Below are 24,368 nucleotides of genomic sequence, written 5' to 3'. Positions count from 1 at the left end.
GTTCTCTAGAACTGCTCCACTAGCCGTACAACGGCCGATGCCCTAACGACTGTGCCGGCACATTTCGATGCACCACTGTCTCAACAAATGTCCACAATCAGCTAAAAGCCAGAAAGGCACTCTCGCACAGCAGATTCGTTCGCGGAAGCATTGAAACTGAGTGATAAGCGCTCGCGTAGTGATTGCAACGATAGTTTACAATTAATCGATTGTCAAGTGGCGATAGAGCCTAACATAGGTAGCAAGTCAGTGCAATCACACAAAACACGAATCGCTTTTAAACAGAGTTCAACCATACCGGCAACGCCCGCATCGCACGGATCTTTCAACAGTTCTTCCACAATTGTTCGTACAAAACATTGTTAGTGAGCGAAACCACAAACGATACCCGCACACACGTGCAATTGACCGTTTAGAGGTGATTTAACGTAACATGCTGCAACACACAACATGCCTTAGGGATGCATTTTTTATTGGCAAAACCAAAAAACCATTAGGCTGCTTACGGTATTGGGTTTTTGGAAAATTCGATTTCGAAGGCGGAAAACCCCGAGTGTGGTGGTTGGAAATGTACGGCAGGGGGTCATAAAATTCGATCGTGGTTGTAAAGGCAAATTATTCACATGACTCCAGAAGCAAACGGACAGGCGAAAAGGTTGATAATCAGCTGCAGGGTGTCGATGATGGTACAGCAGAATGATAATACAAATGCATTTCTATTGTTTCTATAGTAGGGTTTAAGAAAAGTGAGTGAGTTCTAGGCGTTGCGTACGAAAAGAAAGTCACAAAAAACCACACACACAGCAAGAAATCAACTGGAAAGGCAACATCGCATGAAATATCAATTGGCAGGATCAATTTGCAAAGCAAAGTGAGGAAAGATCTGGGCATGAGATACAAAGGGACACAAAAAGGGGTGCAAATCCGAAACGCAAAAAAGGGAACCCACAAATGTTGATCAAATCACACACACAAAAATGGCATAAACTATGTTACTGATACTATAGGATGGGTAGAAAAAAAAAAGTTTATTTTAAAAAAAAGGAAGTAAGAAGAGCTATTGTTTTAAATATACATATAAAACGAAAGGAAAAATAAAGTAAACAAAGTGGAGTGAAAAACGGACCGAAATGGTGTTCATTGGAAGGTGTTGGGTTTTGTTTTTGAGCTTGAAGTGATTGGGATGATTTGTACTAAAATTAGATCGGTGAAAGAACGCAACCTATCCCAGAAAAGTGAATGCGGAATTTATTCTGCGGAACGTAGCTTCAGAATGTAAAGTGAGCTGCTACGGCTGAATGCAATGGCCCTTCGATTGCATCGATTTTTGGGGTGGGCACGGTTGTTGTCGATAGGGAAAAACGGTGTGCAGAATCGTTGATCGAACTTCTATTTTTGTGCTGATCGTGAAGAAAGTTTTGGGAATGTTTTGGGAAAACATAGCTGAAGCATAACAATTTACAAGCTCGAAGATGCGAATGATTTTATCTTTATGATCCTATCCGATATAGTCTATGACGCCACTATCCTAAGTAAATTGAGCAAAAAATCCGTTGGTAAACACATTCCTTTGGGAATTGAAAAATCATCATTGCGTTATTATTAAATTGTTTTCCCTCATTTTCCTACAAGCAAAAGCATCAATGACGTCGAGCGCGAGAGTCACCCGTGTCACATTGAAACGCACTTATTATTTTCTGATGCTAAACAGTTTTTTTCCCACCTAAATTTATTATCACAATTGTGACGCAAGCGGCGGCGGAGCATCGTAATCGAAAGTAAAGCATGAGTTCGTGAGTTTGCGCACATATAATACAACTCCTAGCGTTTGCCGTTAAGGTGCAGAAAGGTCATTCGCCGGTGGATGTTTTTGCCAGAAGCAACAACAACAAAAATGTCGACAACATTTGCTGGGAGATCTTCAAAGAGGGGAAGAGGGCGGGCGCGTTGGGGGGTTCGGATTCCCCAAAAAACAGATGTGAGCTGAAGGTCACACATTCTCGATGCATGGAAACATGGAACGAAATTGAAAGTGGCGTACCACAGCTATCAGCCAAGCTAGACTACCCACAGGCAGGTCAGTCGTGCCCCCGGGGTTTAGGGATGAAATGGAAAACAACAGTGTGAGATTAGAACCTCCGCTTATCAGCAGGAACCGAGAGCAATGTTGCTGAAGGTGCTGAAATCTTTGGACGGGTTGGTTGTCAATGGGGTCCGAAATTATTAGACGCAATATAATTGGACCCTACTACTATCGCGGACAGTTAAAAAACGGTCCGTGCCCATCAGCAGCTGATAAGAGTCGACCAAATTCTTCAGATTTGTGTATGTAACAAGGGCTCGGCCTTTAGAATAAAAAAGTGCATCCAAGAGGGAGTTAGTTCCATTTTCACTTTGAGAACTTCCTTAATCTGGGAATACCCTTGTCCAATGTCAAACGGGGAGAAAACACACACTTTCCACGATTACTACTGGTAGGAAGAAAAATCGAGCTGTTTCCAATTTTCCGAGAGAAGCAGTATAAAAAAAGAGAACGACGGATTCCGAACAAGCGAAACATTTTCCCCTCTTTTACGTCTGTGTGTGAGAGCATCGAATTTTATGCTGGGTAATCCCAGCACCCACATTGCTAACCACAAAAGAGTGTATGAGTGTCAGGGGTTTTCAAGCCACAGCAACGGTTGGATAAAAATTAAAATTAGTTATTCTATTGCTTCTCGTGCATTGATAACTTATGAATGATTAATTCTAAAATTAGCATTCTTTGAAACACGGCCACCGAACATGCCAAGGATATACCCATCTGTTTCATATCAAGGATTCAGTGTTAGGAACGCGATTGTATATAATTTAGTCGCGGAATGTCTGATTTGATGATCATTAAATTCAATAATAAGTATTCCATTTTAAAGGACTTATACGAGTTGCATGTGGAAGAGATGCACGCCAGGCACAGTTTTGATTTAGCCATACAACGCTCCTTTTCATGTTGTTAGTTCAGCGACCTTGCTAGGTCATCTCGGTCATGTAATGGTGTTTTAGTATTATTTATACCACGCAGCCAAATTGGAAGGGCTTGGGGGGACACAAGCGAAGTAGGATTCGAACCCCAATCCTGCTTGTCGTGCCGTGTAAAAGATCGATACCGTTGCCAATTGGCTAGTTTAAAACCAAATTTAATTCAGCCTTTGATTGATAAATGTAGGAATTCATTCATTTTATTTGTTGTCGAAAAGATTAGCTCATACTTCATGTCTCTTCACATATGAGAGAGTCATGCTACAATAACTAGAGCATGATCTTAGGATTCATTCATGACCCAGAACAATTTTCCACGTTCCTTAGCGTTTGAAATCTTTGTATCATTCCAAGTAACTAAAATTGTATTGGGTATTACAAAAATTGTATTGGGTATTACATCGTTGAAAAATGCTAAAGTCGTTGTTAACTTTCAACTGTAAACTGAAAGTAATGAGACTTTTGATCGATTATCCTCATTTAAAAAGTATGATGCAAGCAGAGTTTATAGAAAACAAATTAATCATTAATTACTGGGAAGGTTTGTATTGTATCCCCTATTGGATCCCCTATTGTAGTTGGTCTAAGTGAAATTGGAGTTTGATATAGTTCTATACTGCTTTGTGAACTAGGCTCAGGCTATATGTGCTGAGTGAACTAGGCTCGGAAACAAAGTATGTATTTAAAGTTTTCGGCAGAAACGGAAATAAACATCCAATAGATGAAATATTTGATCCATTTACGAAATTCAAAAGGGTACCTTTAACGTGGATGAAGTGTTCAGTCCACAATTTACGTCATACATGACGAGATATGGTGCCGCGAAGGAATGACGGCACCTTGCTGGATTATTGCGCGTTCATGAGTTGTTTCATGTTTGGAATCACCTCACGATCATACAGCGATAGGACAGAAAGTCTCCTATTTTAAGCCATTGGTGGACTTCTTTTATTCCTATCAAAACTGCACATGAAACAAGCACATGCAGACATTCATGCTATGTGCTTTTGTTTGTAAACTGCAGCGGAACGGTCATGCAGCTGCAAGGTGTACAACAACTGGCTGGCAGGGTTCCCTCTTTAAATTGAACCCCCATTCGACCCCAAACAAAACCAATCGGATTCGTTGCCAAAAATTATGCTTGCCAAAAGCGAACAGAAAATAAGACAGAAAACATTTCTGGCTATATTGCGGAGTGCATCGTACGGTGAAAGAAAGAACAATCGATTCGATAAAAAAGACTACTTTACTCTCTTCGTTGTGTGCGTTTGCCGGTTGTACAGATACGCCGTTGAGTAACGGGGTTTGTATCCCTCGCTAGCATAACCGTATATGTATGGACCCAACAACAACATAACCAAGCGAGAAAAAAACTCCTCGCCCCGCGTATACATGCACATGGCAGGGAAGAGATGCGCATGACCGGCATTCGCGTTCGGGGAGGGCATACCACCACGCGAGATGACACTACCACCGATGCAAAAACGAACCGAAACGTATGTGTGGCCGCACGGGCATTTAACGTACGGAACTCGCGGTTTGCCCTTGATTGGACCTTGTTTTCCGTACAACTCTCCGCGGCTTCAACGCTCGACACGACACTCAGTTTTCAAAAGCCGACGTGTGAACACGCGCCTCAACCTTTCCCGGGAACTATCAGGCCATAACGGTGAGTAAAGATGGTTCTAGGCACTGGGTGCGGGGCGGTGTAAAAGTTTAGCAAATCTTCCCGATCATCGTATCCCACACCCAGCGAAAGCAAGAAGTGCGTGCGTGTGTGACGAGGCCACCTTAGATCGATAATTGTTAAGGGCGAAGAAAAGTGAAATTGGCGTAAAATAGTGTCTTTTTTTTCCTACCTTATGTGCCTCTGTGTGATATAGATGATTTCCAAGCAGACGCTTCGGCCGACGCTTGCCCCATTTTGCGTGGGATAAAAAGCTTCTGGATGCTTCCAATTTATCAGCTCCCGACGTTCCGCGTTCCTAGTGTGCTGAACAGAATGAAGAGGAGAACAATTGTGAATAAAGGTGTCCCTTCACTTGTAAATTGGATGCTGATAAGAAGAGGAAGAAGCTTCCGGTTCGCGATCGATTAATGACGCTGTTAGTACTTACACTTTCACTTACAGCAGATGTGATGCACCACATCATCCCCATCTTGTTGCTTCCGTGAGCTTCATTATCATCACCTCTGGTCTGGTGTGTGACCTCTGGTGCATGGTGCGATGGTTTATTGATTGTATTACACAACCTCCAACACGGCTTATTGAGGGGGGTTTTTCAGTAGACAGTACCCAAGCACCGAAAAGCCGTTTGGTTGACGATGATGATGACGTTGGCTTATCAATTGATAATAATGCCCTTTAAGAGTCTCTTTTCCACTCGCGCCCCTTACTATCTCCGTAAACCGGCAAAGAGGCGTTGCTGTGCAAGAGCATTTTCAGCCATCTGACCTTTATGCGACCTTCTCTGCTCGGTGGACGCGCACAGCGGGGACAGTGCGTCCATCTCAGTAGTAGTGGTGCGAATATGTAATGCGATGCGCGTGTGCGTGGAAGTCGGTTCGGTTTGTTTCTACCGGCTTCTCTCGTGCGCGCGGATCATACACGTTCAGATGATGTGTGTTGGTGTGTGAGTGCGAGATTTTTTCTTCTTCTGTTCGATTGTCGAATGGAAAATTTCCAGACATGGAGGAGCTCCTCAGGAAGGAGATTCCTATAAAAGGATGGAATGAATATTGTTATAATGAAATAATAACTCACCGAATGAATAATACCTTAAGCCGGGATGATGTAATTCTGTGGCATACACCGTGCATGCACAAATGGCGTCCAAGGAAAATTGCAGGCTTCTCTATTCTGGTAGGGTGTGACAACGTTTGCTGCCTTCGACGATCGACGATACTTTAAAATAGGAACGGCAGCAAGAACACACCTATTATGTCGTCGCCTACTACTTCGATAGATCTATATTCCCGCAAGCATCCATCGCGACACGGTTGCTTAGATTCGGAAAAGTGTTTTCCTGCCCACCGGGGCAACCGGCAACCAGTCTAGGTTCTATTTTTAAATTCTATCCTGTAGTTCGTGGGATGGCAGCTCCGTGGCTCGACAGCAGTTCCTTTTCCGCGAGTTGTGTAATCGTAGTACGATGGTGGTCACACAAATGATCTTCTGTCCTGTGTTTATTGCAATATTAGAGTACTGGGCACAAATAGAATCAATCCCGTGTCATATCAGTCAAACGAAAAAGAGTCTCAAGCGGAAAAGCAAGCAGGAATAAACAAGAGTATCGAGAGTGTCTCAAGTCTTGCACAGGGTCCGGTATTGAATCCCGGTATGCAAGACTCGCTTTTGATAAAAAGCACATCAGGGAAAATAGTAATTCCTAGATAAGCCACAATATTGCAAGGTTGTGGAGAGCCATAGAAGAAGGAGAATTAGACCAATGACCCCACAAACACAACTCCAACACTTGCACCCGCAATATTAGAATTTTGTTTCTAACGTTTTGTGCCACCTTTCCTTTCTCGCCCACAGTTCGTCGTTCGTTCGTGAATAAAAGTCTAACCAACTTAACCAAGGCAACATGTCGAAGATTGGAATTAACGGATTTGGCCGTATCGGTCGTCTGGTGCTGCGCGCCTCCATTGCCAAGGGCGCCCAGGTGGTGGCGATCAACGATCCGTTCATCGGTGTCGACTACATGGTGTACCTGTTCAAGTACGACTCGACGCACGGTCGCTTCAAGGGCGAAGTGTCCGCCCAGGACGGTATGCTGGTCGTGAACGGTCAGAAGATTGCCGTCTTCCAGGAGCGTGACCCGAAGGCGATCCCGTGGGGTAAGGCCGGTGCCGAGTACGTCGTCGAGTCGACCGGTGTGTTCACCACGACCGACAAGGCTTCGGCCCATCTGGAGGGTGGCGCGAAGAAGGTCATCATCTCGGCCCCGTCCGCCGACGCACCGATGTTCGTCGTGGGCGTCAACCTGGACGCGTACGAGCCGTCGATGAAGGTCGTGTCGAACGCTTCCTGCACCACCAACTGTCTGGCCCCGCTCGCCAAGGTCATCAACGATAACTTCGGCATCCTGGAGGGTCTGATGACGACGGTGCATGCCACCACTGCCACCCAGAAGACTGTGGACGGACCGTCCGGCAAGCTGTGGCGCGATGGTCGCGGTGCCGCCCAGAACATCATTCCGGCCGCTACCGGCGCCGCTAAGGCCGTCGGCAAGGTCATCCCGGCGCTGAACGGCAAGCTGACCGGTATGGCGTTCCGTGTCCCGACCCCGAACGTTTCGGTCGTCGATCTGACGGTGCGCCTGTCCAAGCCGGCCACCTACGACCAGATCAAGGCTAAGGTGAAGGAGGCCGCCAACGGACCGATGAAGGGCATCCTGGACTACACGGAGGAGGAGGTCGTATCGACCGACTTCGTCGGTGACTGCCACTCGTCGATCTTCGACGCCAAGGCCGGAATCCAGCTGAGCGACACGTTCGTCAAGCTGATCTCCTGGTATGACAACGAGTACGGCTACTCGAACCGTGTCGTCGATCTGATCAAGTACATGCAGACCAAGGATTAAATGCCCTCGGTGCTGCTGTAGGTGGTGAGCTTGGGCGTGGGGCGAGAGGAAACAACTGCTGCGTGCTGTAATACATAGCGCTGAGTGGATGAGGGAGGAGGAACAGCAGGAGGCAGAGGAGGAAGCGCATGCATGACTCGGAAGGATGACGATCGCGGACGATCGAATTACGACAGCTTTTCACACCCTCAAGTAATCCTTGCTGCCATATCGTTCTTAGATAGCGCAAAGGATCAACTCGTGCGGGGTTGCTGGAATGCTGCTGCTTGTTCGTGTCATCGCGCATCGCGAGATTCCTGCCGAGCATTATTAGTCAAACATCATCGTACATCGCGCTCTACACCTCGTCCTCTTTTGCCACTATTTGCATACATTCACTGGACCAGTCGCGTTCGTTCCATCGTTCTACTTCCACCGGTTGGAAGCGGAACGGGGTACGACGGAACGGCTTGCCGGTGCAGAATGGAGCCAATGGAGCGGCAAACACCTCAAAACCACACACCTAGATCTATCTCCGCTAAGCGTAAATTATTATAGTCCGTAGGTCCGAACCGTCGTCATAATGAAAACGAGTGAAGATCGTCTCGTCGTTATACATATTTGTTGCATGTAATAATCGACAAAATTAACTACACACAGCCCCCCACACATACACAAATACATGAGACACAAGAAACACATTACAGACAGACACACACACACACATGCGCAGAAATCCCAATGTTCTGTTTAGTTGGTAAGGATTAATGATATAAAAGAAAAAAACAATAAATTTAACTGCTAAAGCGTTACTAGAACAACCACATGCCCCAGAAGTACTGAGTTTTATTTCCTTTCGGGAATCGATGTGATTATAAGGGGAAACCATCGCAGCCATTTCATTTGGATGGTACACGGCCCTAAATTAGATCTACTGTAGAAGATCACCACGATTGGCCCAAACGATGTCCTTCCTTCAAGGTCATTTATATCCCTGATGCATAAGAATCAACTCAGCACATTTAGGGTGAGGACCATGGCTCACATTTCGAGCATAATATCGTAACCAAGTGCCATTCAACTCGTTGGACTCTATATCGGTTCTCACGAAGAACTGGATGTTTCTTACTGAAGCAAAGGTGTAATATTTGAAGGGTAATGAAGTTCATTAATATTGTGCTTAGGGATGATTCGTTGAGTGCTATTGCTGTTGTTTTTACAGGCGTGATGTCCAGTCCTTCCCATTGTACAGTATTCAATAGTCAAGACTAGTGATGGGCAGGTCGACCCGAACTTACCGGGTCGAAGCCATCCGTTAGCAATCCGGAATCGTTAGGATCGTATTCCTAGTTCTAACTAGTGATGGGAAAAGTACCAAAAAAATAAGTAACGAACCGGTACCTGGATTGCAAAAAAAAGTACCGGTAACGAAAACCTGGTTACTTTGGACCTGTATGTGGGCTTTAGATGATATGCATTTTAGCGGGATGTTTTGTGAAATTTTAAAAGATGAATCCGAAAATCCGCCAGGATTTTACGCTCGGGAAGCAAAGCCAAATACTTGTTTTATTTTTATTTTTTTAATCATTTGGTCAAGAAATACCATTAAGCTTTAGGGGCTTATGAGGGTACAGTGGGCCAGGAAGTAGTAACGATCAGCATTTTCGTTACCAGTACAAGTAACTGGTCGTCGCCAGTGAAATTTTTATTTTCAAAATGTTAAGTCGATTTTTATTAAATATTCAAAAAAATTTAAAAAGTTAAGATTTGTCCAAAAATTATATCACAATTTTTTAAACTCTATCCAGGAACAAGAATAAATTTGGGTAAAAGACTCGAGAAGGCCCCTTCCTGACAAAACTTGTTTGGCACTGTAGGATTTATGCCTGAATGTATGCAATCCGCAGTACACGTTGCGAAAGCTTCACAGTGTGCTATCACTGTGGTTAAAAATGGTTGAATAAAGTCGAATGAAATATTGCTTATTATTCGATTAAATATCCCTCCCTCTATCATGACCATTTATATGGGCTTACAGGAGCTACGTACTAATTTTTGGTCACGCTAGGAGTGACCAATCTGGCTTACAACATACACGGTGTTCCTGGACTGTAACGGAACATTGGTTCGATGGATACTTGTTAACGGGCATAGATATTCAAAAAAGGAGGAAAAAATATCAACATTTCAAATCACTTCTTACAATGTATATTGTCATGCTCTACTCGCTGTCCAGTAACAGTATAAGGGAACAATACACAATGTTATGACCATACAAAAATCCCACTGTGCAAAAAAAAAATGACAGGCCACAGTGCTGCACGAAAAAAAATCGTCTATACAGGTATACAGGTAATTTTCATTTTTTGGAACGGGTCAGAAGCGTTACATTAATGTATGTGCTCCGAACCACCAGGTCGTCCAACGGTACTTTCCCTTTCAAATAGTTCCAAAGAGTCCCGGGTCGACCCGTAAATTTAGCAAAGAATGTGCGAGTTCGACCCGGAAGTACGGCTCGGAGTTCGGAGTCGACCCGAACTCGTTGTACCCGAGAGCCGAGCTCGATTCCGGATCGATCAGTAAAATGTATCGTATGACCCATCACTAGTCAAGACCTTTTCAGTGTGGACCGATACCGTAGTTGAACAAATGCATGGTAAGAACTTAGGGTTAGTTCAAGCAGGTCCTTCTCAAAATTTGTGACCAAAATTATCGTAAGTGTCGGTTGCGACTTAAGCACTTAAAATATATTCCCATCTTCTATCCATGAGCCAAGCGAAGTGAAGGATGGGCATTTGTAAGTGATATAATCGATATAAAAAGTTTGTTAAATACAACTTTAACTCTAATTTCTCACGGCTCACCGCAAGAGCAAGGCAAGTAGCAAACCATCTCTACTTATAGCAACTGAACAAACTAAATTTATTAAACTATTTTCACAAGCAAAATCAATCGAAAGCTCTGGTCTAGTAAGAATGGTTTATCCTTTTTTATTCGTACAATAATCTATTTAGCGTCGTTTATTATTTTTTAACCACATTCACAGTTGTTTAAGAAAAGGCAGATTTTATTTTACTTTTACCGAATTCATCGATTGCTGCTTCACTTTAGCTGTGTCTCTCTCTCTCTCTTTTTATACGTTTCCAGCGTACCATACGAATTAATAATGATGGCATTTGGAGTTTTTATTTTAGCACATTTAGAGCTCAATAGATTTTAGATCAATCGGAAGAAAGGTCAGAAATGATTATGTTTTATCATATCATTAACGTTTACACAATTTGTTTCATCCTAGCTATGGGAGCTCAAAGCCGGCCTATAACTTGATAGCACATTACTTCTTCTGTTCTATTAACATTTTAAAACGTTGATCAATTGGGAAAAAAGTTTTTGTTGTGACGATCATTGTACTTGCAAGACCTGTGTATTTGGAGATTTTTAATATTTTCTGTACACCACCAATCTCTCAAGTCGATGATCAATTCTATCATGAAGGGTTTCCACTAGTTTACTTTACATCTTCCTATCTGTCTTTTTTATTCTTCGACTTTCTCTCTAACTTTTCAGCGTTTGCAGGTGTTATATCTGTGCTTTTAATTGTAAATAATGTGAAGTATAAAGAATATTTCAAGTAAAAATTAAAGCAAATCGCTTAATTCAAATCCTTTTTAACTGTTTACACAATTTTCAGGTTCTTTTTATATAGAATTGAGTTAAACTTCAATGTAACGATAGAAATTAGATTTCTTGCTGAATATATGTTCGTTAGCGTTGGCGAACGCTCTGTGTTCCCACCTGAAGTTGAGTCTTTTCACACACTTTTAACCCACCTCAGTTGCCAGTTCGTTCCAGACATTCCACTCCAATAACTCCGACTTTTGCAAACTTACAAACTATTTAAGCAAGAGCAAAACCATACTACACTTACCCGCCCTTATTTAATCCATTCCGCCATTTTCATGCACTCCATTCTCCCGGACCGGCGTCGACGGTCCGGTACCGTTCACTTGCGCTGTACTCTTGGAAGGACCAACGACGGGCTGCACAGCATTCGTCGGCTCGTTCTTTACCCCGTTGGCACGCTCTCGGATTTGCTGGAGATCGTTTTCGTTGGAGGTTTCGCGTGCCAACGTTAGGTTAAGGTTGCGCTGCTTTTGAAACAGTTTCTGTCCGTCAGCGAGATAGGACTCGAGTTTGCCTACCGAGGCCAAAATCAGTCCCAGGAATGGCGGCGAAGGTTTGAGCGGACGCGACAGATACTCCGGATGGAACTGGGTGGCCACGTAGTAGATGTGGTTCGTGAGCTCCATCACTTCCATGCGCTCCTGTTCCGCATCCGTACCAACGAACCGCATACCGTTTTGTTCCAGCTGCGCCACATACTTAGGATTCACCTCGTACCGATGCCGATGACGCTCGTCAATCTGGTCCTTGTAGTTGTACAGCTGGCCTGGTGGGAGGGTGTAGGAAAGGCGTTTAGCAATGTGTGGCTGTTGTAATGGGGGATGGGAAAGTGGGTGGCAATACTAACGTATTTTGCTGTCACCCCGGAAGATGGTGGTACGCTTTCCGAGCCGCATGGTTCCACCCAGTATGCCCGTATGATGTTCGGGCATATCGATTACCAGCGGATGGGGCGTTTTTTCATCACATTCCGTTGAATTTGCTTCCTAAAATGAACAAAAAAATAGTCCCTTCGTAAATAGTGTGCAATGAAGGCCAATTGTGGCCAAGTCTTGTTCTATCTTGTCTAGAGGAGTATTGGATATTTGATCCATTCAGCAATCTTTAATCTTTTCCTGATTCTTCTGTTAAGTTTCAGGTAAGCTAAACTGTTTGCTCTTACGATACGGATAATTTTACATGTAAAGCACAAGAGTTTTCACTCACCGCTAGTCCCAAAACATTACGCGCAAACTCAATGACGGCGGCCTGCAATCCGAGACAGATGCCGAGCATTGGTTTGCCATTTTCACGGGCCCACTGACAGGCACGAATTTTTCCTTCAATGCCTCGCGAACCGAACCCACCGGGCACTATAATACCACTGAAAGGGGAAAACTATTTTCTAATCCATCAATTACATTTTAAGCGAGCCGGCTACTTACTGGCTATTGGTCAAATCGTGCCACGCGTCGTAGTAGTGGTTTGGATTTTCCATTTTCGTTTCACGCTCCAGATTGGACGAATCGATAAACGTTAGGTTCAGCTTGTACCCGACCGCAATCGATGCGTGCAGCAGCGATTTGATCACGGACGCATACGAATCCTGCAGCCGGGTGTACTTGCCGACGAGCGCTATGTTCACCTTCTTGTACACATTGTCAACCCGCTCCGCTAGATCGCGCCAAGATTGCATAAAATTGGCCGGTCTCGGTGTGGGCAGGTTCAGATGCAGACGCTCCTTTAGGATGTCGATCACACCCGCCTGTTCCATCAGCAGTGGCACGTGATAGATCGAGGACAGATCGTGTATGCAGATCACCTGGTTCGGTGCCACGTGACAAAAGTTGCTGATCTTGTCCTTCACCTCATCACCGATCGGATTCTCCGACCGGCACACAATCATGTCCGGGCTCAGCCCGAAACCGCGCAGCTCACGTACGCTGGCCTGCGTTGGCTTGGTTTTCGGTTCGCCCGTAGCCCGGGGCAGCGGGACGAGTGACGTGTGGGCGACGCAAAAATTTTCCTTCTTCACGCGGAACTGAAACTGGCGGAAGGCTTCTACGAACGGCATTCCCTCGATGTCACCGATCGTTCCGCCCAGCTCGATAATGCACACTTCCGGCACAACGTTATCCTTTACCGGCGTTACTGCCACCCGTTCGACCCATTCCTGGATGGCGTCCGTGATGTGGGGTACCACTAACGAAAAAGAGAAAACAGATATGAATGTAAAACCACGTTCAGCAATGTACATTCGATTACGGGCTTACCTTGAACGGTTTTTCCAAGATAATCTCCAACGCGCTCCTTATCGATCACCATTTTGTACACCTTGCCGGTGGTAATGTTGTTGTCCTTGTGTAAAACTACGTCCAAAAATCGCTCGTAGTTTCCCAGATCCAAATCCACCTCGCTGCCATCGTCCAGAACAAACACTTCGCCTTTAAAAACCAATGAAAGGATTACATTAATACTACGCAAGGCATAAAGTAATACACATTTTACGTCACGACTGCAAAAAAAAAAACGTTCCACCGCAACATTTCAATCCCTTTACCCTGTGTTTACCTGTGTTTTGGCCGACCGTTTCCTAACACTGGGTGCAACACAGAATCGGACAGTAAATGTTACCGCCACGGTCAAGTTCAGCTTGAGGTTTAAAAATAAACAGTCCCGTGTGATGTGTGTACAAAGGATTCTTTTCTTTCTTCGAGGCTGTCCTAGGTTGATAACAGTTTTCCTCTTTTTTTTTTAGCGCTTTCTTACCGTGTTCGTAGGGTGAAAATGTTCCAGCGTCGATATTGATGTAAGGATCAATCTTGATCGACGTGATGGGAATGCCGCAGGCGTTGAGCAATGTTCCGAACGAGCTGGCGATAACACCTTTGCCAACACCGCTGATCACACCACCCGTGACGAGGATGTACTTCATGTTTTCAGCTGTTGTTGTTGTCGCTAATTAGCGTCTCAATTCACTTCTAGGGTCCGGCCGGCAATTGTGACAATGGATGATTGGTGAACTAGAATGAGTGAGCAAGAATTAGAGCACTTGGTACGGCACGTATCCTCTTGCGGCAAAACTATCAGACTATTGCGTGCTTCGTTAAACCGCACTAGTTCCGCCGTGAAACTTTATCAAAAGGCCTTCACCGCAATAGTTTGCTCGCTGTCTCGATGGGCTCAAGTATTGCACGCGTTAGCGTCTTGCAAAAGTTTACCTACCACACACCGGATTTGTTTATTTTAGCTCAGTTAATTGTTTGTAAACAAAGAACAGTGTTGCGTAGCTCGTCTTCTTCTATGTTACCTTCTTTCTCTCCTCCTTGCCGGGTAGGATTTCGCAGCGCCAGAAGGAAGTGCAGGTACCGCTGCAGCGAAAAATGTGCTTGCCCCGGGCAAACCGGTCCAATGCGCCTTTTACGTGAGTTGGATGATATTTCGACACGTTTTTTCACATACACACGGATGCCAGCTGGCAAAGGATGCCAATTGCGGGGAAATTGCCACTTTTCTTCACGTTTTGCTGCGGAAAATTTATTTGCGACGGAATTTCGGAGCAAACACGCGGCTTGAGGGTTTCGTTTCTCTTGCGAACTGTCAAACGGACTGTCTTCAAAATCGCAGTGTGCACGTGTGTGCGTGTGGGTAGGGATGGCCCAAACAGCTGATAAGGTTCCGTTGATTTTTGTTTATATGGTTTTTCCGGGTCTCAAACAGTGTACAATCGGATTTCATTTGCACGAAATACTCACGAAATTGATTGAGAATCTTGAAGTTGTTTGATTTTAACACGATTCGACAGTGAATTTGCTCCCATCCTCACATTCAGAATCCTTCTTGACAGCTGGCACGTGTTGGCGCGCATTTGTGTGTGCGAAAACAAACACGATGAAGGAGCGTGTACACGGTACAACACATTTTGGGTGTAAATTTATGTTGTGCAACGAAATGCAAAAGATACGTAGATAATATAGAATCTATCTGATATGCATCAATTATTATTTTTTGAAGCCCGTATCACGTTTAACAGGCATGAAACAGGTTAAGTTTGTGGTAAATTTGCTCACTGTTTATTCAAAATCGTTTCATCATACAAGGCCAGTGGAGACTCTGCATTATGATACCCGCAAGTACTGAACCCAGCGCTCTAACCCAATCCTCAGGTTCATGCTTTTTTGACAGCAACAAAGAATTCTTGCACGAGACAACACACACGAGAAACACAGTAAAAATAATCAGGTGTGGAAGGAAAAAATCGCAGCAGACAGAAATCGAAAGGAAAATCTCGCTTTTCCGCCATTTGCTTCTGCTGTTAATTCTTCGAGATCGGGCGCACGACCGTGCAAACACTACGAGACACGGGGAACAATACCAGCCATCCTTTGGTAGCCGCACTACGCAACACATACCGATCCACAATGTCCGGAGTGAATTTAACACGCAACGAAGTGATACAGGTTGCGCTGCGTATCTCGCTGCTATCAATCGTCACGTACTACTCGGCCAAATGGTTGATCCGCAACCTGGACCCGTCCAACAAGAGCAAAAAGAAAGCCATCGAACATGCGGAGGAGATTTTGAGGAAGTAAGTGGTACAAAGTCCGCCGGGGACAGGACTCCGTACGGCATGGTTGCCTTTGTACCGACGACACGGCGCTTCTGGCGTTGTGGCGCCGTCTGCAACCGAATGGTGACCATTGTCCGCATGAATGAAGTGCTTGGCGAAATCCTGACAATCGGGAAGGCTATTTTTACATGGGTTGAATGGTTGGATTTGGCGCAGCCTTGCGCCGTTATATAACCCGTTTGGGGGGTGAAGAGCAGAGTGCAGTCAAGGTTCACGTTTGCAGACGACTGCGGCGCTTACCACATTTTTTGACATGTGCTAGGCATGCATACATTAACATATTATTGTATTTTAGTTTAACGATTTAATTTACCCACAGAGCGCGCATGGTGTAACAAATGATTGTTTACATAATTTTAGGTTGAGTCCGACGATGAAAAAATCTGCACTACAGAACTTGAACGAGTATGAGATGGTCATTGCATCGCATCTAGTAGTGCCGGAGAACATTACGGAAAGCTGGGACAGCATTGCCGGGCTGGACGATGTGTGCCAAGAAATTAAGGAAAGTCTCGTGTTTCCGGTGTGCCACCGGGACATGTTTGCCGGATCGGCTCTCTACCAGCCTCCAAAAGGCGTGCTACTTTACGGACCACCTGGTAAGCATGGCAACGCCGTAAGGGCTATTCTTAACTTGAAAATTGAAAATCACTTGAAACCATTGATTGCAGGTTGCGGTAAAACGCTGATTGCCAAGGCAACGGCAAAGGAGGCCGGTATGCGCTTTATCAATCTCGATGTTGCCATGCTGACGGACAAGTGGTACGGCGAGTCGCAGAAGCTTGCCTCGGCCGTGTTTACACTGGCCGTTAAAATTCAACCGTGCATCATCTTCATCGACGAGATCGATTCGTTCCTGCGTGCCAGAAACTCGTCCGATCACGAAGCGACAGCCATGATGAAAACGCAGTTCATGATGCTTTGGGACGGGCTGAACACCGAGTCCGACTCCACGATCATCGTGATGGGTGCGACCAACCGGCCCCAAGATCTCGACAAAGCCATCCTGCGCCGTATGCCGGCCCAATTCCACATCGGTCTACCGAGCGAGGAACAGAGGCAGAAAATTTTGCGACTAATCTTGCAGCACGAAAAGGTTGCACCGGAGGTGGACTACCCACAGCTGGCGCGCATGACCGCCGGATACTCCGGTTCGGACCTGAAAGAGATCTGTCGCAATGCTTCGGTGCACCGTGTGCGCAAGGTGATGAAAAACAAGGAAATTATGAGTGCGGTACGTGCGGCGGCAAACAAGGCACAGGAAGAACGAATGCACGGTGGCGGTAGTTCGCTGCCGAACGGATGCAACGGGGTGTCACAGAATGGTGGACTAGAGTTCGGAACGCCTTCCATTACGATGGAGGACTTGGTGGAGTCATTGCGTAGTATGAAGCACTCCAAGTATACGACCGGAGTGTTGAATGACGCTCGGATCGATTTGGATTAAAGTGTGACTTTAGAGAACGAGCGGGATCGGAGATAGATTAAGCTAATCCCAGATGCGCAGCATGATAGGGCACGAGCGGGGAAAAATGGGGACAGGAATGAGGGGGTTCTACCAGCAGTAGATAAGCACAGTTAATAGCTTCCCAGTGATCTTTTCCGGGTGTTCCGATACCTATGACCGCTTCAGTACGCCTAAATACTAAATTCTCAGTTGTTATCGTGGATGTGAGATGATTGTCGAATAAGCGGGGCAGAAAGTTTGGCCGATGTGTCCTCTGTGGCTATTTCCAGTACAGTTAATGTGAGGTGTACCACTTTTAAGCGCGATAAGTGATTCGGTGCAAAAAAAAAAAAAATGATGACGAATGGCAGCGCGCGTTCGTGTGTGTGTGTGAGTTGTGTCACTTTATCTTGTATTTATCCTTAATAGGAAATGTTGAATTTACGATTGTTGTTCACGCATTATTGACTGTAACGATGCAAAAACGCATTAGTATATGATGAAATACAAGAGCCGTAGCACATAGTAGAATGGGATAGAACTTTAGATATAGTACGCTGCACCAAAATCGCTTCACCAGTAAGAAGTAGTAGGATGCGTTTACGTAGTTTACGTGCTTGAAGGGAATGCCACACGAGCTGTTTAGGAGGATGATAACAAGCGTTGTTTTATCGTTTTGTTTTTATAGCCCGGCGTTTTTCAGTAACTGAAAGAGCAAACGCGAGAGTGTGTGAGCATGTTTGTGTGTGTGTGTGTGTGAGTTTTATTTTTTTTCTCGCTTCGTCCTTTATCTCGATCGGGCGATCGGCGATTCCGTTTGGTGGCATCTTAAACCGTAGGTTACCGGTAAGTTGTAATTGGAGGAACGAACCAATTGTAGATACGTTCAGTTTAAGGCGTGATGGCGTGTAGAAAGGAGTACAATATTTAAAAAAAGCTGAATAAAAAATTAATTTGAACTTAATTTAGTTGTGTGTCCATTTTCTTCGCTTTTGGTGACATATTAGCTTTATCGTATAAGGTTCAAAAAATGTATTCTGAGTGACTTATACTATTTTAATAAAATGTGTTTTCGAGAAAAAAAAAACCTATTGAAAAACGATAAAAAGTACTAAAATCAGGGGGCAACATATTAAAGAAAGTATAATATTTTTAGCTGTTGTTTGAGACTGCACTTTAAAATTACTACACCTCATATATACACTTTTTAATGATACATTAACTTTAAATAATTGTATTTTTTATATCTTTAGTTTTTTTTATTCTTCAATATCGGTATGATAATATTGTTATGTCTTCAGTGTCTTTATTACACATTTCTCTTGTCCGCTGGCTATCCAAGTTCGAATCCTCCAACAAGAAACAACGACCCAGATAGTTTTCCAATATTTTCTTCGTCTAAATTAGCAGCTACATCAATGCTTAATGGAAAGCAAATTAATTAGTCAGAAATGCTAACATTCACTACTGTGTTGTGATCGCACGCACGTTACTTTCGGGTGGCATCGACTGCTCTAACGGTCACGCTTTCGTTGTGATGACATAACTACGAATTGAGCTGAAAACAAACGAAAAAGTATCGCCTTGATCGTCCTGGTGAATCATAAAAATCTGGATGAGATTTCCCTTTAAAAAATGGGGCCGATTTCGAAGCCTTGCCTTGGGCAGCCTGACTTTCGAAGCCCGTGAAAGGAAGAAATACAAACCACCTTTTAAAACTATTACATATTGGCGCTCAATTAAGCTTTCAAAGTCAGTGCCGGCCGTCGCACCGAAACGTTTGAGGATCCCTGGTTTAGGTCAACGTGAAATTAACGCATTTCTAGTGCATCCTTAGTGCGGCACCATGCGCCTCCATCGGAGCATGCTTTAGTGCAAAAATCGTATTTTATTGCATTTAAAGCTTCTTCTTCCTTTAATACACTTTTTTTCTAAAATTTATACGAAATAAGAGAGTAAACAAAAAAAACTTTCCCTTCACCAAAAAAAAGCTGAGAGAAAGGCAAAGGCAACCAAACTTGGTAGAGGTCAAACCACGGCTCTCACGCTGTCACATGTGCCGCGTCCAGTTGTCCTAGGACAAAAACTCTCTGCTCTCTCTCTCTCTCGCCGAATGGAAAGCTTCACGACGACGAAAGCTTCACGAATGTCACACGAACGCATGGGGATGGAAAAGGTCCTTTGGCGAATCGCACATCGAGCCCACGGTCGGTCGGTAGAACGCGTTCAGCAGCGCAACCGTGCGGTAACAACCCGCTAGCCATAGTTCACCGTTTGCGTGAGTATGTTTTGGTACACGCAGAGGCGTTAAAGTGGGTAAAGAGTGGGCAATAAGCCGAAACACGAAAGCCATTTGGAGGAAGAGAACACAAGCGTGGCTCATAATATAGTGGTGAAGTGAGGTAAGCTATTGTGTGTGACACGCTGTTCCCCCAGCATAGCATTGTATCATAAATTGTATCATTTACGTAGAGCCAAACTGCGCCAAGAGCGTGAGTGAGTGTGTGTGTGTGTGTGGTACGCGCGTACCAATGTGCGCGCCATTTTCCTGTTCGCAGTAGCTCCCCAGCAGTGGAGATTGCTGTCAAAAAACGTGGACCAGGTCACAGCTGTGTGTATGTGTGAGTGTGTGTTTGTATTTTGGGTACAAAAGAAAGTGAGATTGTGTGTGGCAGTAGCAAGGATACGCGTGTACACCATCCGTACTACGTATAATCCGTCTATTGGCCCCAACAGAGTAACAAATAAAACGGTGTGTGAGTGTGTGTGTGTGTGCGTGGATCGGTTTTTGTGAGTGTTGCAGTTATATTTTTTCTTCTTAAATCCTTGAATTCCTCATCAACCGAGAGACGACTAATAAGGTTTGACGGGTGTTTTTTTTAGTAAGGTTTGGACAGTGTTTTGTTCCAATTTTCGCTTTGGTTTCTCTCTCCCTCTCTCTCTCTTCGCTGTGGAAATCTTACGTGGCGCTTTAACAGGTCACGCGAGTCACTGAAAGATGATGGCTAGTAGTGGATGCTGCCGTTGACAGGGCGAGCTCATCGACAGGACGCTTGCCTGTAGGTGACGCATTTTTACCACACCGTTGACTGTCGTGGAATGCCATCCTATCCTTTGCCGACCGCACTCGCGCACAGTCATTATCCTGCCCACTCAGTCTGCTCCGTCTTGCTGTTTGGCCAGACACCAGCGGAAGGAAGGTTAATTAAAATAAACTTATAACTTACCACAGGAACAAACGGTTATCCGGTGCGTTGTTCCTGGTCTTACCGAGTTCCATGTTCTGTGTGGTGGCTGGATTTTTCCTGGAGAATTCAATTAACAGAGGATGCACAAGTAATGACTTAATTTGCTGTAGGTAGTGGCGTGACCTTTTGGTTGAGTGCCTTACAGCTGACAAAGGGGGTACTAACTAATCTTATTTCTTTTCGTTAAGAAATAGAAAAGGAAATAGGGTTAGTTTAGTTGGTTTTCTTTTATCTAAACTTTCTTTGACGTCGAAAGCACTGGCCCCAGTAGGCGCACTTTTGTCGCATTTTGTATGCAGTCTAGCCTGTCGCCTGCTGCTGACAGAAATGGCGAGGTTCACGCTCAAACCCCACGGGCGGCCAATGTAAGACGTCGTCACGGATGAGTAGCTCCGTCACACCAAGGCGTATGGGGCTCTGGTTTTTTTCTTTCTTGCCACTCTTCGCTTCTTGCCACACGCTAGACGTGAAGATCCGGTTTCCGGGTAGGCAAAAACACCACACGTCGCCTAAAAGTGCGCCTAAAGTGGGGCCTTCAAGAGCGCGGCCCAGCATAACAAAACAATGTGCTGGTGTGCAACCAATCTCGGCTGAAACCTTTTCGTCACGCGGCAATCTCAGCCAACGGGCTTTTAGGTTTTTATTTTATTTTCTGGCTGGCTTTCTCACCATGGTTTTAAGTTCATCTTTCAGCAGCTCCAAACGCGGAGAGACGTGGCGGAGGCGATAACGCAATCTGATGGCAATCGTGTTGTCAACACTGGGGGGACTCGTTTTTTTTTCTTCCTTGTGCCCTTCCCCTGGAAGACTTCGCCAAGGTCGAAGCGGTTGTAACCAACGACAGGAGCCGGTTCGGTCAAATTTCGGATGAAGGAATGCTGATCCTCGAGCTTTCGGCTGCTTTCGGCGATACGGGTGGCGCTTGTGGCTTTATTTCCCTTTTACTTTTTCCTTCTCGATGTGCCTGTGTATGAGAAAGATTTAGTCCTTCAGCTCAAGACGCATGCCAACGTGTGTGTGTGTGTGTGAGAGAGAAAGAAGGTCCTCCTTCGTCCTTCGAGCCCAAGGTATCGGCAAATCACCGTCGGAGTAAATTTTTCACAGTCTCTTCGCTTTATTTTTTTGTATTTCGTTCACACCCCGGAAAACGGAAGCTTAAAGGCCAATGGAGAATAAATTACGAAGAGGATGCTTTTTTGCCTCGTTTCCATCAGGCCTTTGGAAATGGCCGTAGGGATGTGTGTGCGAGTGAGACGGTGTAAGGGGAAAGAGTTTTTCCTTTCGCCGTTGGACGTGGGAAAATTGAAAATTTATAACCTATTCCTCCGTGATTTAAATTGTGGATGGAAGCTAAGAAGTGAAGAAGGATTTAGTGTGCGATAGGAATTAAGCTAAGGAAGGATGAAGCTCTCGCTTCAAGTAATGTTAGGGTGGACCGGTTAAGGTTTTGCTTGCTGGAATCAGAGCATCAGACGATATTTCTGGGCAATAAGATCGGATCATCCGCTTCAGATTTTAAACAAGTAATGTAACGTCCTACCTTTGGGACTTGCTGACTTGCAATGATGGAGAAAATGTATCAAAATGTTCCTTCTCTATCTCTCAAAAATATATGAAAAGCATAAAGATGGAGTTTAGTGCTGTTGCATGTTTTGAGAAATAGATGTAAACTGAATGCGACTGAACTAGATTTTTATTTGTCTTTTTTGTTTGTTCGGTACTCTCAAGCGCTCACACCATCCCTTTCAGGGGTTCGCTCAATTATTTTATAATACTTTGAACTATTAATCATACACTAACTGATAAAAATCGTTGCCTTTTTGCTCCTTCTACTTATGGCGCTTCAAAAGCTTCACATGTGTTGTACCTTAACTCCGAGCATTACAGATGAAGCTATTTTTTCTTCATCTGCTGCCAAACACTCAATAATTTTAGGTTGAGCGGCTTCGATTCGGGATAAATAATTTCTCATCCTAAAATATGAGCTTATGGGCTTCGGTTTACTCATCACCTTACCTCTACAGTGATGGGCAAACACAAAGTGGTGTTACTTGTGTTACATTTCTGTTAGGAAACTGGTACTTTCTATTCTTCGATTAAATATAATCACTCCAATTATTCACTCACTTATTTGGGGAAAAACTGAGCAAGACTATGGTAAAGATTAAAAATGTAGAGAAAAAATGTAAAGAAGGCCAAAATAATGATATGAAAAAAAAATGTTCATAATGTCAAAAAGGGAATCAAAATCAATTTCTTGATTGATCCAACTATAAAGAGGTTTTCTCCAGAACTTCAACTATGTTTGAAAAGAATAAATTAAGTCGATTCTTTAAAAATCGGCACACCATTAAGTGGTCTTACTTTAGTGTCCGTCACTGTATGTCTGGTCTCTTTCATTTGGATGATCCTTTCTCTTCTTCTTCTTTGGCCTAACGACCTCTTATTAGGTCATGCCTGCCATATGTGGCTAACTAGACTTAAGGATAACACGTAGTTGGATAGTTAATTCTCACTACGGGGGAACGGTCCGGATGAGATTTGAACCCCTGTTCTGCCGTATGAAGATCGGCACCGTTGTCGCATCTACCGCCGGGCCGCCTCCAATCCATGATGATCCAGAAATGCCATTACCTTTATGCAGTTTGAAGGTTTTGAGTCCAAGATCATGTTGCCCTTAAAATAGCCCGATCCTTGGGACATATGGAAATAAATCTTAGTACCTTTTGAGAAAGAAAAAAACCTTTTTTCGCAATGGAGTCGGCCTTAGCGATTTCAAATATGCTCCCTTAGGAGCTTCAATTTTTTATGCGATCATGAACGATCGTGATCTTCACCAAGCTTTTTGACAAAGTACCTTTTGGAGATGTTGCGGCGGTACGGTGGCAGATGAGGTTCAGGCGTAGGTCTTCACTCGGGTCGACCGACTATCGAATCTTGGCCGAGATCTGTCTATCCACCTAAAAGATAAAGGTGCAGTCAATATGCCTAGAATTGGCAGGCCAAGATCTCTCGATGCTGTAGAGCCAAAGGAAGAAGAACTACAGACTTCATGAATTGGAGCATTTCTCTTAAACGGTTGATTGCGTTTCACAAGAAAATAACAACGGATTGTAAACCGGCAATCACCACCGTTTCAAACAGTGTATGGATCAATGCAAACCAGTCACTGCTCCATTGTACCACGCTCCAACACGCATCAAAATCGCAAAAGTGACACCTATCATGCAACATGTCACTTCATGCTATCGATGATCCAATTCCGCCTGATCGAATTCACATGCATAGAGCACACTAAACGAACACCGACGTGGAATGTGAAACAACAACGCCCATTAGCACAAACACAGTAATAACATTCCCGTCTGTACGCTGCGTCATCCTTTCCTTTCCACCGCTCCGCTCGCAAAAGTGCATATTTACATCAATTTTCTTACGAAACAGTGATTGTGTAAAGCTGTCAGCAGGTGTGCCCGGTACCGGTGTACCGTTGATTGGAAATTTTCGCCTGCCGTGTGACGGAGAAGGAAAAGCGCACTGGCCAGAAGAAACAAAACTGGCTGGAGCAAAGCAGTGGGGCAGTGTGAGACGGTAAGTAAGTCAGCAGCAGCAGCAGATGGAAAAACTTTTTCCCCCCAAAAATAACCTTCCCATTCCTCCCAGTCACCTGCTAGCGTAATAAGATTCGGGCCAGAGCACAGCGCTTTAGACTGTTACTCGCTTCCTGTCACCGTATACGGCTTGTTTCTTCCCTGTTTTTCCCCGGAAACAGTCGGCAAAAGACGGGCCTGTGT

The 24,368-nt window shown here is 44.5% G+C and overlaps 5 protein-coding genes across 20 annotated transcripts in view; 4 read left to right on the top strand and 1 right to left on the bottom strand.

Moving 5' to 3' along the window:
* Positions 1-1,125, top strand: part of LOC118511645 (6-phosphofructo-2-kinase/fructose-2,6-bisphosphatase-like) — a 66,574-nt gene extending 65,449 nt beyond the window's left edge. For all 7 annotated transcript variants that reach the window (XM_036054972.1, XM_036054974.1, XM_036054978.1 and 4 more), the window contains one exon: positions 10-1,125. In XM_036054972.1, the coding sequence (XP_035910865.1) occupies positions 10-105 (96 nt within the window). In that variant the 3' untranslated portion in view covers positions 106-1,125. The remainder of the gene's footprint in view (positions 1-9) is intronic.
* Positions 1,126-4,498: 3,373 nt separating this feature from the next.
* On the top strand, positions 4,499-8,412 carry LOC118511655 (glyceraldehyde-3-phosphate dehydrogenase 2). Its single transcript, XM_036055001.1, has 2 exons — positions 4,499-4,687; positions 6,560-8,412. The coding sequence occupies exon 2, from the start codon at positions 6,609-6,611 to the stop codon at positions 7,605-7,607; it is 999 nt and encodes a 332-aa protein (XP_035910894.1). The 5' UTR covers positions 4,499-4,687; positions 6,560-6,608; the 3' UTR covers positions 7,608-8,412.
* A 2,075-nt stretch (positions 8,413-10,487) lies between these two features.
* On the bottom strand, positions 10,488-14,861 carry LOC118511641 (CTP synthase). 3 transcript variants are annotated; one of them, XM_036054962.1, is made up of 7 exons: positions 14,475-14,861; positions 14,019-14,272; positions 13,523-13,693; positions 12,695-13,451; positions 12,477-12,633; positions 12,118-12,256; positions 10,488-12,036 (listed from the first exon to the last, which is right to left on the bottom strand). In XM_036054962.1, exons 2-7 carry the CDS (start codon positions 14,182-14,184, stop codon positions 11,525-11,527), a joined length of 1,902 nt encoding a protein of 633 aa, XP_035910855.1. In that variant the 5' UTR covers positions 14,185-14,272; positions 14,475-14,861; the 3' UTR covers positions 10,488-11,524. The 3 variants fall into 3 exon arrangements, with proteins under 3 accessions (XP_035910855.1, XP_035910857.1, XP_035910856.1); XM_036054964.1 differs by having other exon boundaries at positions 14,482-14,861; XM_036054963.1 differs by having other exon boundaries at positions 14,560-14,861.
* A 573-nt stretch (positions 14,862-15,434) lies between these two features.
* LOC118511650 (ATPase family AAA domain-containing protein 1-like) lies at positions 15,435-18,290 on the top strand. Its single transcript, XM_036054985.1, has 3 exons — positions 15,435-15,837; positions 16,240-16,478; positions 16,551-18,290. Exons 1-3 carry the CDS (start codon positions 15,671-15,673, stop codon positions 17,324-17,326), a joined length of 1,182 nt encoding a protein of 393 aa, XP_035910878.1. The 5' UTR covers positions 15,435-15,670; the 3' UTR covers positions 17,327-18,290.
* A 1,245-nt stretch (positions 18,291-19,535) lies between these two features.
* The window catches only part of LOC118511653 (Kv channel-interacting protein 4-like), a 64,066-nt gene continuing 59,233 nt past the window's right edge, over positions 19,536-24,368 (top strand). Inside the window, exons 1-2 of one of the 8 annotated variants that reach the window (XM_036054992.1) lie at positions 19,536-19,728; positions 24,019-24,165. The gene's annotated coding sequence lies outside the window, so the exon portion shown is untranslated. The other 7 variants (XM_036054991.1, XM_036054995.1, XM_036054996.1 and 4 more) reach the window with 7 other exon arrangements.

This window comes from Anopheles stephensi, chromosome 3 (genome assembly GCF_013141755.1).
Source record: "Anopheles stephensi strain Indian chromosome 3, UCI_ANSTEP_V1.0, whole genome shotgun sequence".
In the NCBI taxonomy this organism is placed as follows: Eukaryota; Metazoa; Arthropoda; class Insecta; order Diptera; family Culicidae; genus Anopheles; species Anopheles stephensi.
The sequence above is the reverse complement of the archived record's forward strand: the minus strand, read 5'-3'. Positions and strand labels throughout refer to the sequence as shown.